Consider the following 12,955-nt stretch of genomic DNA (forward strand, 5'->3'; position numbering starts at 1 on the left):
GTTCTTTTTCTGGATATTTTTTCCATTGGTTTTTATTTATTTTTATTCTTTGATTAATCCTCACCTGAGGATATTTTTCCATTGATTTTTAGAGAGAGTGGAAGGGGAGGGAAGAGACACAGAGAGAGAAATATCGATGTGAGAGAGACACATGGAATGGTTGCCTTCAACATGTGCTATGACCTGGGTTCAAGCCTGCAACTGAGGTATGTGCCCTTGATCAGAATCAAAACTAGGACCCTTCGATGGGCCGATGCTCTATCCATGAGCAAACCAGTTAATACTCCATTGATTTTTAAAGAGTGGAAGGGAGGGAGGGAGGTGGAGAGGGAGAGAGAGGGAAACATTGATGTAAGAGAGACACATCAATTGGTTGCCTCTCATGTGTGCTTCAACTGGAGCCAGGGATCAAACCTGCAACCTAGGTATACACTCTTGATTGGAAATCAAACCCATGACCCTTTGGTGAATAGGCTGACACTCTAACAACTGAGCCACACAAGCCAGGGCTAGTCTGTTCTTTCATTTGGGACACGTTTCTTTGTCTCCTCCTTTTGGTTCCCTCCCTGTGTTTTTTTCTCTATATTAGGTAGATCTGCTAGGTCTCCCAGACTTAATAGAGAATGGCCTTATATAGTAGGTGTTCTGTAGGTCCCATTGGCATAGCCCCCTCAGTCACCTGAGCTGGGTGCTTCAGGTGTGCCCTCCATGTGGGCTATGTGCACCCTCCTGTTGTAGTTGAGTGTTGATTGCTGCTGGCACATTAATAGGAGGTATTTACTTTCTGGCAAATTGGCTGTGAGGACTGGCTGAAACTACCATAGAGGATCTACTGTGCAGAATCATGACACTTCAGTAGGCTCCAATACCCAATAAGTCCTTCCCTTGAGTGTGTTGCTAATGGAGGTGGTTGGTTAGTGTTTATGTGTGGTCTGAGCTATTCACTGGGTGCACTGGCTCTGGGGCCTCCTGGGAGATGCAGGCCAAAGTCAGATGACACCTGTGTCTTGCCTTGGGCCATCCAGCATAAGCTACAAAGCAATCTGTAGATGGCTGCTACTTGTGCTGAGGTTAGAGGTGCCCAGGAGAGACCGAGCTGTGAACCAAGGCTGGTTGCTGCTAGTGCTAGGCCTGGGGCCACTTAGCAAGTGGTTTCGGGCACTTCAAGGCCAAATGCTGCTTGTTTGAGAGATTTTATGGAGTCCACAACATGAGCTAAGACCGGCAGCTTGCATGGAAAGGCACTGGGTTGTCCTGCAACTTGAGTGGGGTAGGGTCTCAGGGAATCACCAGAGTGGGGGGAACAGTATTTGCCAAGTTGATGGAGACTCAGATATGGTGCCCACCTGCCAGCTCTGTGAGAGCTCAGCAAAGGAACAATGGCCTTTGCCAATACTTCTGTTTGGGAGAAAGCTGCCCTTCTAGCCCTTGCCCCAATGCCAGACAATTTAGTTCTCCCTATATGTCCCTGGCCCCTTTCGAGCTTCTGCCTTAGTGCTGGAGCTCAGAGCGAGTGAGTCTGAGTAAATTTGTGCATAGGCCCTTTGAGAGGAACATCTGTGACTCCAGAAGCCCTCTGTGTCACTCAGCCACAACCCCTATGGTTTTTATAGCCAGAAATTATGGAGACTTCTCTACTTGGCACTGGAATCCTGGGCTTGGGGGCCTGGTGTGGGGTTGGAATGTCTTGCTCCTCAAAGGGGACTGTGCAACTAAAACATCCCTCTGGAATTTTAGCAGTCACATGTGGTAGTAGGACCCACCTATCCACATCTCTGTCCCCTCCTACCAATCTCCACATGGCTTCTTCTTTATATCCTCAGTTATAAGATTTCTGTTCAGCTATATTTCAGGTGATTCTCAATGATGGTTGTTCTGTAGTTTAGTTGTAATTTTGATGTGGTTGCAAGAGGATGTTAGTATTGCATTTACATGCTGAACCTTCTTGACTGGATTTTTTGAAATACAAAGGTATATGCCATTTTCTTCTGGATAGCTTATTAATTCTGAGTAAATTCCCACATTTTTCCAAGACTCAGGATAAAATGATGAGATATGGATACTTGCTCAATCTTAGAGCCCCTATCTCTTCAACTTGATTCAGCATGTTTTTGCAATGGCTGTCTTCAAATCAATTTAATTACATCCACTGTGTTAGCTGCTAAGATATGGTAACTTAGAAGATAACTAGCTGTGTCTGTTGATCACAAGAAGTTGATTTTGGCAGGTAGACATGATAAAATGCTAATGTCACTAATCATCAAAGAGATGCAAATTAAATGACAATATATCAGCCCACACCTGCCAGAATGGCTACCATCAATAAATCAACAAACAAGGGCTGGTGAGGCTGTGGAGAAAAGGGAACCCTAGTGCACTACTGGTGGGAACGCAGACTGGTGCAGTCATTATGGAAAACAGTATGGAGTTTCCTCAAAAACTTAAAAATGGAACTGGCTTCTGACCTAGAGATTCTACTTCTGAAAATATACTCCAAGAATCCCGAAACAGCAATCAGAAATAATATATGCACCCCTATGTTTATAGCATAATTATTTATAACAGCCAAGATCTAGAAACAACCCAAGTGCTGATCAGTAGATGAGTGGATAAAAAAACTGTGGTATATATACACAATAGAATACTACACACTATAAAAAAAGAAGAAACTCTTACCCTTTGTGACAGCATGGCTGGACCTGGAGAGTAATATGCTAAGCAAAACAAGCCAGTCAGAGAAAGACGTATCACATGATCTCACTTATATGTGGGATCTAATAAACAAAGTAAACTGGCGAACAAAATAGAACTAGAGGCATGGATACATGGAATAGACTGACAGATATTAGAGGGGAGTGGGGTGGGGGTAACTGGGTAAAAGAAGGTGAAGAGAGTAGCCAAAAAAGATATATACATAGCTTATAGACACAGACAACAGAGAGGTGGAGGCAAGGGGAGGGGTAGCAGGAGCTAGGTGGAGGTGGGCAAATGGGGGAGGGCAGGGAATGAGGCACATTTGTAATACTGTCAACAATATAAAATTGAAAAATATGTTAGAAAAAGACAATAATAAGAAAGTTGGTATAAATTAAAGTGAAAAGTGTTTATATGTGAAGAGCTAAATAGGAATCTACTATTTAAGACAATTATAGATAAAGCAATATTTGAAATGAATTCCTGATTTCCATGTCCTTCTAATGTGACATTTTCTCAGACCATCTTCAGTGACTGAGTTTTGTATTGTGTCATTGACTGACCTACTCTTTGATTGCTTCCCATTTCTATACCAACCGCCCCTATTCCAGGGGCCACCAATCCAGCCCCATTAGCCTTAAATAGAAGATGCAAGAAAAAGTAGTGGGCACATGTCCAGCTTCTCCTAGCTTCCTCCAATTTGAGCACTGACTTCCCCCTCACTACACACCTGTTATGAGACATGGTGGTGAGGCAGGAGCCCTTGCAGGGCATTCACTGTACCAGATGTATCTGATAGCCACATGCAGGCACATACTGTGGCTGGCTCAGGCAGAGTGACTGGCCATCTGAACTTTGCTGGAATATGCTTAGTCTTTATCTCTATTTCTCGTTTGCTCCATAGTCTTGTTGAGAAAATTCCACCATCTCTCTGAAAGGAGGAGACCAGGTACTGGAAAGGAAGAAGAAAAACAGGTCATCTAACAAGGATTGAGGATTGACATAGCAGTGATCAGTCATTTGAGGTTCAAATTTTCACCCTAAGTTAAAGACTTTCATAGAGAGTGACCCTGATGATAACCTGAAAAGAGGTGTGTGTGTGTGTGTGTGTGTGTGTGTGTGTGTGTGTTTCATATTTTAAAAAAATCTTTAAAGCATCTACCAAGCTGCTATTGGGTGTTCATGGCCTTTTCAAATTATAATGTACTCTCCAGAAGTTTACATAAAACTCTTGTTATTCTTCTGTTCCATCCATGCCTCTCAGACTCCTCTTGCTTCTTCTTTCTGTTCCTCCTTCAGTTCAGTCAGTTTAAAGATTAATTTTGAAGTTGACCTTTATTTTCCCACAGGATGCTCCAGGCGTTATACTGTGATAGTAAGGCAGTGGGATTGGCTTTGTGTGCCTGGTGGCTGGCTCTGCCCTGGCACGCTGGCCTTCACTGCTGGAAGGGCCCAGGGAAACCTGTGTGAGGTGGCAGGTGTGGTGGGAAATGGGGACTACCTTAGGGGTCCACTCAAGTGGCTGACTCCTGGTCTGTCTTATCCAGCTCCCTCTGGAGGAAGACTAGGATGATTGGTTCTGTGTGATGAGCTCATTTGTCCTATTTGTCAGTAAAATCAATATAGAATGGAACAATAACCCAAAAAGTATGGGTCTGCTTGTTAGTAAGTTTGCTTACTCTTCAACAACCAGTGTTTCCACTTGGCAATATGTTCTCATCCATTCTTCAGTTTAGTTTTCCTTTTACTTTTCATCACATAAATTCTGTGCTTATCTCAGTAGCCATGGCTAGTACTAGCCAGGGCCAGGACCCCAACTCTGTATCCAGTTGGATGAAAGGTTTGCCAGGTGAACATTACTCTTCTTACTTTTTTTCTCCATCTTCTCTTCTACCATCCTTTCTTTTTTCTCTTTCCTTCCTCATTTATTCTATTTATGCTGTTTTTGACCTGCTCCTCAAACTGGCTACTGTAACTTTGGGGTTTCCTGGGCCCTATCTCAGAGAAGTAAACTTCCAGCTTCACCCCAGACTGCCAAGTCCTATGAAATGTATTATTTGTCACTCTAGTTTTCATCATTGAACTTCAGCTTAGGCATTCTACTGGTGGTATTTGGCTGTCTCAACTATTCCAGACCTCAGTTACCCATATATAAAATGGGAGCATTGGCATCCCCACATGTCTCCTAGAGTCATCCAGATCTAAAACTGGCCCTTTTATTAATTTTTTAAAATAAATTTTATTTAATTTATTGGTATGACATTGGTTAATAAAATTATACAGGTTTCAGGTGTACAATTCTATAAAACATAATCTGTATATTGCAGATTCACTACTTCAAGTCAAGTCTTCTTTTGTCACCATTTATCCTCCATTTACCCTTTTCTATCTCCCAAACCCCAACCCTTTTCCTCTGGCAATCACCATACCGCTGTCAATGTCAAAAATATGGAAGGGTTCCAGAATTTGCATGTCATCCTTGCACAGGGGCTATGCCAATCTCCTCTGCATCATTCCCGTTTTAGTACCTGGGCTGCTGAAATGAGCACAAACCTGGCCCTTTTCATAGTCACTTTTGTAGCCTTAACCAACACATCCTGTGATAAACATAGAGCCAGAACCCATAAGAAGCCATTAAAGCTACTGTGACATGAATTTTAGAGCCTGGATAAAAAATAACTAAACAACTGCCACACAGAAGCCCTCACCGTCTCTGATAACTCCTCAAATACGAATAAGAATGTATGATAGCATATTGAGCTGGTCAGACACATCAGAGGTTCTGGGTCCTCTTTCTCTCTTCAAACCTACCTCTGGCTGACATGTCCCTGTGCTGAAGTTTTGCTGAGGTCCTTAGGTATCTTCCAAAAAGCTTAGATTTTTTTTTTTTTTAAGATTAATGAGAAGAAAGGGCTGTGACATTGGGAGTACCATTTTTAGATACCATTTCCCATCTCTTTTCTCATTTAATCTTTGCAGCCCTGTGAGATAGATAATATTTTCTCTATTTCATGGAACGAAAGTGAGAAACTAGTGGCTCAGACAGGTTAAGTAACTCAGTCAAGGACACTCAATAATACCTTTTGAAGGAGTTAAACATTATGTTTATTTCTAAAGTGAAGTCATGTTTACAGGTATTGAGACACAGACATAGCTTATATCAGTGGTTCTCAAAGTGTGGTTTCCTCTGCAGCAGCAGCACCTGCTGAGAATTATTAGCGATGCCAGGTCTGGGCTTCAGCTTAGGTGTACTGAGTCAGAAGCTCCAGGGGGCCCAGCACTGCCTGCATAAGGCCTGCAGGGAAGCTGACGCACATTTAGGTTTGAGAGCCACTGGTTACCTCCATTCTCTTCATTCTGGTCTGCTCTCTAGGCACCAATAGCAAGTGCCCGCAAGTTTTAGTACAAACAGGAAAAAGTTTTGGCCGCCCCAAGGTTACAGTGTCTTCTTGGGGATTCAGCGGTTTTAGCGAGGCTGGGAACTTTTCTGTGCTCTCTTGGTTCTCCCCGTTCTGGATAGAAAACATTTCTAGCCGGTGCCCTTATTTCCTATCTGTTTCTTTCATAGCCAAAGGGCAAATTGGCGACCTGGAAACTCAATGATTTCTCATGGACAGAGACTTTATCATTTAATTTGGTCATCAAGTGTAACATCACATGATGGGAAAGTGATGGTTCAAACATGACAGTTTTCCCATTTTCCCTCATGATAACAATACAGTAGAGCCCCTTATCCATGGTGCTGCCTTTTGTTGTTGTTAATCCTCACCCCAGGATATTTTTTCCATTGATTTTTAGAGACAGTGGAAGAGAGCGGGGCAAGACAGAGAGAAACATCAATTGGTTGTCTCCCGCATGCGCCACAATCAGGGCTGGGGACCCAGCTGGCAACCGAGGTAGGTGCCCTTGACCAGAATCGAACCCCAGATCCTTCAATCCTCAGGCCGACCCTCTAACCACTGAGCCAAATCAGCTAGGGCCATGGTGCTGCTTTGTAAAGTTACCTGGAGTCAGCTATTGTCCAAAAATATTAAATGGAAAATTTCAGAAATGAATAATTCATAATTTATATGCTTGGCATCAATTTGAAGAGCGTGATGAAATCTCAGACTGTCCTGCTCCTTCCTGCCTGGGATGGAGTCGCCCTTTTGTCCCGCGTCTCCACGCTGGATACACCCCCTGCCTGTTAGTGACCTAGCAGCCACCTTGGTGATCCGAATTTTGGAGAGAGAGGCCACAGACACCTACATTTTTTACAGTATATTGTTATAATTGGTCTCTTTTATCATTAGTTGTTAATCTCTCACTGTGTCTAATTTATAAATTAAACTTTATCATAGCTATGTACCTATAAGAAAATACATAATGGATACATGGTTCAGTACTACCCAAGGTTTTAGGCATCCACTGGGGGTCTTGGAACAAATCTTCCAGAGATGGGGGGCAGGGGCGAACTACTAGTATTTTTCTTGTATTGTCCATCTTACATTATAAAGTGCCTTTTATATATGTCCATTCATTTGACCCTGACACCAGCCTGTGAGCTAGGTTGAATTATAATTTCCATTTTAGAAAAGGAAAGCAGGCAGAGGGCAGAAAGTGAGTTATCCAGGGGTATGTAGTTGCTCAGAAGCACAGCCTGGCTTCATTCCACACTCCCCTGGGGCCTGAGCCCTTTCCTGACTTCCCGCTGGCTGACCCAAGGCAGGCAGCTTTTTTTTTTTTTAATATATTTTATTGATTTTTTACAGAGAGGAAAGGAGAGGGCTAGAGAGTTAGAAACATCAATCAGAGAGAAACATCGATCAGCTGCCTCCTGCATATCCCCTACTGGGGATGTGCCTGCAACCAAGGTACATGCCCTTGACTGGAATCGAACCTGGGACCCTTCAGTCCGCAGGCCTATGCTCTATCCACTGAACCAGACTGGTTAGGGCTAGGCAGGCAGCTTTGGTGAGAACCAGAAGAGCCTCAGGTGCAGTGTTAGGCAGGCACAGAGCCAGGCAGGAAGAAGCAGCTGGACCTGCCGGGTTCTCTAAACCACATGGCAGGATGGGAGAGAAAGTGTAGATTTGGGGCTGGATGGCAGGAGGGCTTAGTCAGAATCATAAACAATGAATATACCAGTAGAGGGCAGAGAGGAAAGCTAGGGGACTGGTCTTCAGGGTGCTGGTAACCTGGATATCTGAGAAATACTGATTTCTCAGCCCAAAGCCTTCCTTGGAGAAATGTTTCCTGACCTGGGTCTCACTCTGGCTGAGACCTGTTTGCCTGCTCACCTCTTTGGGTATCACCGAGCCACTTCTCCACCATGAGAAATCATTGAGTTTCCAGGTTGCCTATTAGCCCTTTGGCTTATCCCATCTGGTCATCTTGTCCTGCCCTGCACCAAGGCCACTTTTTAAACCAGGGGTCCTCAAACTTTTTAAAACAGGGGGCCAGTTCACTGTCCCTCAGACCGTTGGAGGGCCGGACTATAGTTAAAAAAAAAAAAAAACTATGAACAAATTCCTATGCACACTGCACATATCTTATTTTGAAGTAAAAAAACAAAACGGGAACAAATACAATATTTGTATTTGCATGTGGCCCGCGGGCCGTAGTTTGAGGGCCCCTGTTTTAAACCCTACCATCAGATCCCAAATGACTCCTGAGCCAGGTGAGAAGCTGTGTGTGCATACCCAGGTGTGCACATGTGTGTGTAGGGTAGTGAGTGGAATGGAGAGGCAGCAGAAGTAGCATGATGGCCTACTTTGATGAATGCAATCCTCACATTACACCCTGCAGGGTAGGGAGGATCATGTGTCATTCACAGGAAGGAAACTGGCCTCAGTGAGGCTGGAGGTACTTGTTTAAGGCCGCACCTCTGGGATTCCATCTAGTCTCTCTGACTTCCCTCAAAGGGGGCCACAGTGGGCCTCTGAGCATGGAGTAAAGGCTGTTGGCTTAGTAAAACTGCTTCCTTCATGTATATCAGCCTCACAGATTAAAATCTCAATTTGGATTTTCAAAAACAAGCTACTTTTAATTTTAGTTTGTAGTCCTTCTGGGGACAATATATACCCAATCCTCTGCTTTGGGGCTCCCGCCTCCTACACCCTCCTTTGTCTGGCCTTTCTGATAGATTAGATACTAATCTGCTCTTGCCTTTCAAATATCTCTTCAGATAGAAGAGGCTGAGCTACTAGCACTGTCCTTCCCAGCTTGATCCTTGTCCCACACCCAACCCTTGTATGGGACTGCCATTACAAACCACCGCTGGCAATGATGTCCAATGCCTATCTTTAACTGCCTGGTCTCTACACTGGAAGTTCTTGTGTCATTGCAAATCTTCTCTTTAATCTAGAGTAATAACCATAAAAACAACAATAGTAGTAGTGACACTGGTCTCACACATTTGCTTTAATCCCAGAAGGTAGCCATAATTTTTATTACCTGCCTTCATCTCTGCCATCTTCATCCAGGTAGCTTACTCAAGACCATGTAGTTCCGAAGTACCAGAACCAGTGTTTGAACCTCGTCTTGTCTGAAGCAGAATGGTCTCAGTGTGCTTTCAAGTCTCTTCTTTGGGCTGCCAACATTTACAAGGGCATTTTGGCTGCAGGGATAAGCTGGGTAGCTATGCTAGGCAATAGTCTAGTACAGTAATTTTTCCCAACTTAGCAGCAGTACGTCTTTATTAATTATTTTGAAAAATTTCTAACGGCCATGTGCACCCTTATGTCCTCACTCCTGAATGGATCATAAGCCAGAGTTAAAAGATAAAGATCTCATGAAATAAGTAAGTTATGTTCATGTCATTTTTTATCTTAAAAACTACACACACACTCGCATTATTTCTTTACATGTATCTCAATGTATGAACATACACACATATGAACATCCTAGTGAACATTGATTGCCCGGCTGCCAGAAGAGTGATCCCAATGATAACAATGATGATGGTGACAAGGGCACAATAATTAGCATTTACTGGGGGCTAATTATGTACTAGACAATCTCCTAAGTGCTTTGTGTATGGTACCTCATTTAATCCTCACAAGGACTTTACTAGTATGAAGTAGGAACTGTTGTCTCAATTTCCCAGTTGAGGAAACTGAAGTGGAGAGGATGAAGCAATGTACCTGTATTCACAGAACTAGTAAGCAGGTGGGCTGGGATCCAAACCCAAGAGTCTGGCCCACACCCCACACTTTTCCCTCCTAAACTGCCTCCTAGACACATGGGTGGGCATGTGGTTGAGGTTGGAAGTCCCCAAGTACACTCTTTGTCCCAGTGAAAATTTTTCCGCTAAGGAGTGCTTCCCTAAAGCGGTTTCTGGTTAGTGTTCTCAAGCAGCTAAATAACTTAAATTTATATTAAACACTTGTGTTTTTACTTCGATGATGAGTGTAAATATATTCATGATCATTGGGATAGCCACCTTATAATCAAACAGCTATAACCATAAGAAGTTACATCTAATTTTATATTCACAAATATTTAAAAGTCATTAAATAACAATACCAAATGAAGCTCAACACCAGGCTACACAATATTTTCTCCCTTTAAAAATGGTCCATATATACTGGAGAGCATTATGCTAAATGAAACAAGCCAGTCAATGAAGGAAAAATACCACATGATCTCACTTATTCATGGATAATAAAGATCATTACAAACTTTTGAACAATAATAGATACAGAGGCAGAGCTGCCTCAATCTGATTGTCAAACTGCAGTGGGAAGACCAGGGAGGGTTGGGGGGCAGGAGGGAGGGGTAAGAGATCAACCAAAGGACTTGTATGCATGCATATAAGCATAACTAATGGACATAAGACACTGGGGGGTAAGGGAGGGCAGGGGATTGTCAAGGGCAGGGGGAAAAAAAGGACACATGTAATACCCTTTGTAATACTTTTAGCAAAAAAAAATTTTTAAAAATTGTCCATATATTATTTAAATTTGACTAACACTATTCTTGTTCTAGAAATGAGATGACCAGCTCTTTCAGAATATACAGCAACTGCCTCCACAAAAGCAGCACCAGGTTTAGGAGATTTACGGTAAAACCACGTTTCCTGGGACTTCTACTGGCAGTTTCTGGGAGAGCTAAGCTTCCCATCCATCTCAGAGGTTTGCTTTTCCTCTGGGAGATGTTTATAATAGAAAAGCGTCATTTGGGATATTTATCAGCTTCTCCTGTCCCTCTGCTATTTGGTGGGGCTGACCACAGGCAAGGATAAAATGAGCTGGTCATCTCAAGATCATGGACAACATGGAATCAAGGCTCAAGACTTTCCCCTATTTTCGCTGTGAGAAGGGAAATGAATCTGTGCCCGTGTGCCAGAGGTGTGAAACGTGCATCTTGGCTAGGAAGATCTTCTCCACCAAAGAGTGGTTCCTAAGGGTCAGTGAGATAGCTCAGAGGAGGTTTCTAGTGAGCATTCTGGGACAGTTGGATAGCTTATATTTGTTATACTATTTTCAAAATATCCTTCAGACCACACAGGGGAAGGATTTCATCTATAACAGGTCCCGGATCGACCTCAGCAAGCAGGAGGGGGACATCATGAAGTTCATGAACCAGATGCTGGATAGTACAATAGGGCAGAAGATGAGGGAGATATTGTGCTGGTTTGGGAGCAGCACCCACCGGACTAAGGCAAATTACACACTCTTGCTGCTGCAGTTGTGCAACCAGAAGTTACTACTCACTGCTGCCAACGTCATCAGAGTCCTGTTTCAGAGGGAGCAGGATACCATTTTAGGTAAATGAGGCTACAGGTAGAGACCAGAGGGCCCAGAGACCAGGGAGCCAGGCTCCTGGAGTCGGTAAAGGAACTAGAGTTGTGGACAAACTTAGGTAGATCGGGGTTTTTCTGAAGGCAGAATAGAGTCCTTTGCTCTGACACCAGATCCTTTTTCCCAAAGGAGAACTTGCTGAATGTAACTTCCTTCTAGAAAATCATCAAATGACAAATGTAGGAGGGTGTACCGAACTTTTAACTGTCAAGCCTTTAAAATGTATTTCTTTCTCCCTTTGGCCCAGAAATGGCTAGTGTGTGTGTCTATCACTGAAGGCTGGTGTGATTCCTGTGTCAGTGAGTGAGAGATTGGACTGGCCTTGGGAGGTATGTGAGGGGGAAGCTAATGAATTGTTTTGCCCTTTACCCTTCACTGTGCAGAAACCAGGCCAACAGGTCAAAACCTAGGGCTTTATTTTTTCACTCATTCCACTATGTTCCTTGCTTGCACATAAAATCTAGCCTTGAAGTGGAGTTTATCCAAGGCTGGAGACAGTGAAAGGGCTAAGTAAGGCTAGCACAGTTCTTAAATTTAGCTGTATCAGAATCCCCAGTAGGGCTTATAAAATCACAGATGGCGGGGCTCCTTCAAACCTCCCGACTCAGCAGGTCTGACAAGTTGCACTTCTAACAAGTTCCTAGCTGATGCTGATGCTGCTGGCTGGGACTTCACTTTGAGAGCCATTGATCTAGTGTGTTGGTGAGATCTTGGAAATGTTTGACCAGCTCAATCAGGGAAGCAAAAAGAACCAAAAAGGAGGCAAGAGGTAGATTTCTCAGGGGTCCAGGAGTGAAAGTTCCAGTGTGGGGAAAGCACAGGTTTAGTGAAGGTAAGAGCAGGCTGGGGGCGAGCTATCAGGTGAAGGAGTTTCAGAGTTTGAGGTCTTGAAGGATGGGAATTCCTAATGTCCATGAGACCTTACTTGTGGTTATAATTGTAGACTAATGGAATCCAAAAGGATTTTTAAGCTAGGTGAACTATGGGCAATTAGGTCTGGAGATATGCCACTTGGCTTCTTTGTGCGTTAGGGAAGTGAAAGAATGATAATCTGAAAGGAAGAAGTGATGAAAAAAAAATTAGTCCAGCTCCTGAATTTCATAGATAAGGAAGCCATATATCAGGGAGTCTGAGTGACTTGAACTGGGTCACCCAGCCAAGGGGTTTGAAAACCAGGACTCCCTTCCTGAGCATCTCCCACTGTGCAGTGCTACCCCTCACCACAAGGGAGGGCAAACTACAGCAGGCCTGGCCGTTACATCCGCATGCACTGCTCTGTGGTCTACACTCAAAGGTTTTCATCACCCTCCACAGCAATTAGCTACATATATTAGGGTCGAGCTCAGTTACAGGTTGTGCAACCTTCTCCTTGTCCTAGAGGAGCTTCTTTCTTAAAAAGCTATTTTTTTTTTTGACAAGGATACTGATTCATTCATACCATTGAAGAAAATTAAGCAGGAGCTTCAGAAAAGCAGTCC

At 43.5% G+C, this 12,955-nt stretch overlaps 1 protein-coding gene and 1 non-coding gene across 2 annotated transcripts in view; one reads left to right on the forward strand and one right to left on the reverse strand.

Annotated features, from left to right (window-relative positions):
- Positions 1–5,136: 5,136 nt before the first annotated feature.
- LOC138995202 (U6 spliceosomal RNA) lies at positions 5,137–5,243 on the reverse strand. Its single transcript, XR_011468536.1, has one exon. It is a non-coding gene; the product is annotated as a U6 spliceosomal RNA (small nuclear RNA).
- A 5,698-nt stretch (positions 5,244–10,941) lies between these two features.
- Positions 10,942–12,955, forward strand: part of FBXW10B (F-box and WD repeat domain containing 10B) — a 44,263-nt gene continuing 42,249 nt past the window's right edge. Inside the window, exon 1 of the mRNA XM_070394368.1 lies at positions 10,942–11,443. Within this exon, the coding sequence (XP_070250469.1) occupies positions 10,942–11,443 (502 nt within the window). The remainder of the gene's footprint in view (positions 11,444–12,955) is intronic.

The sequence above is a fragment of the Myotis yumanensis genome, unplaced genomic scaffold (assembly GCF_028538775.1).
Source record: "Myotis yumanensis isolate MYYU_CA2020_CCGP unplaced genomic scaffold, mMyoYum1.0.hap1 SCAF_16, whole genome shotgun sequence".
In the NCBI taxonomy this organism is placed as follows: Eukaryota; Metazoa; Chordata; class Mammalia; order Chiroptera; family Vespertilionidae; genus Myotis; species Myotis yumanensis.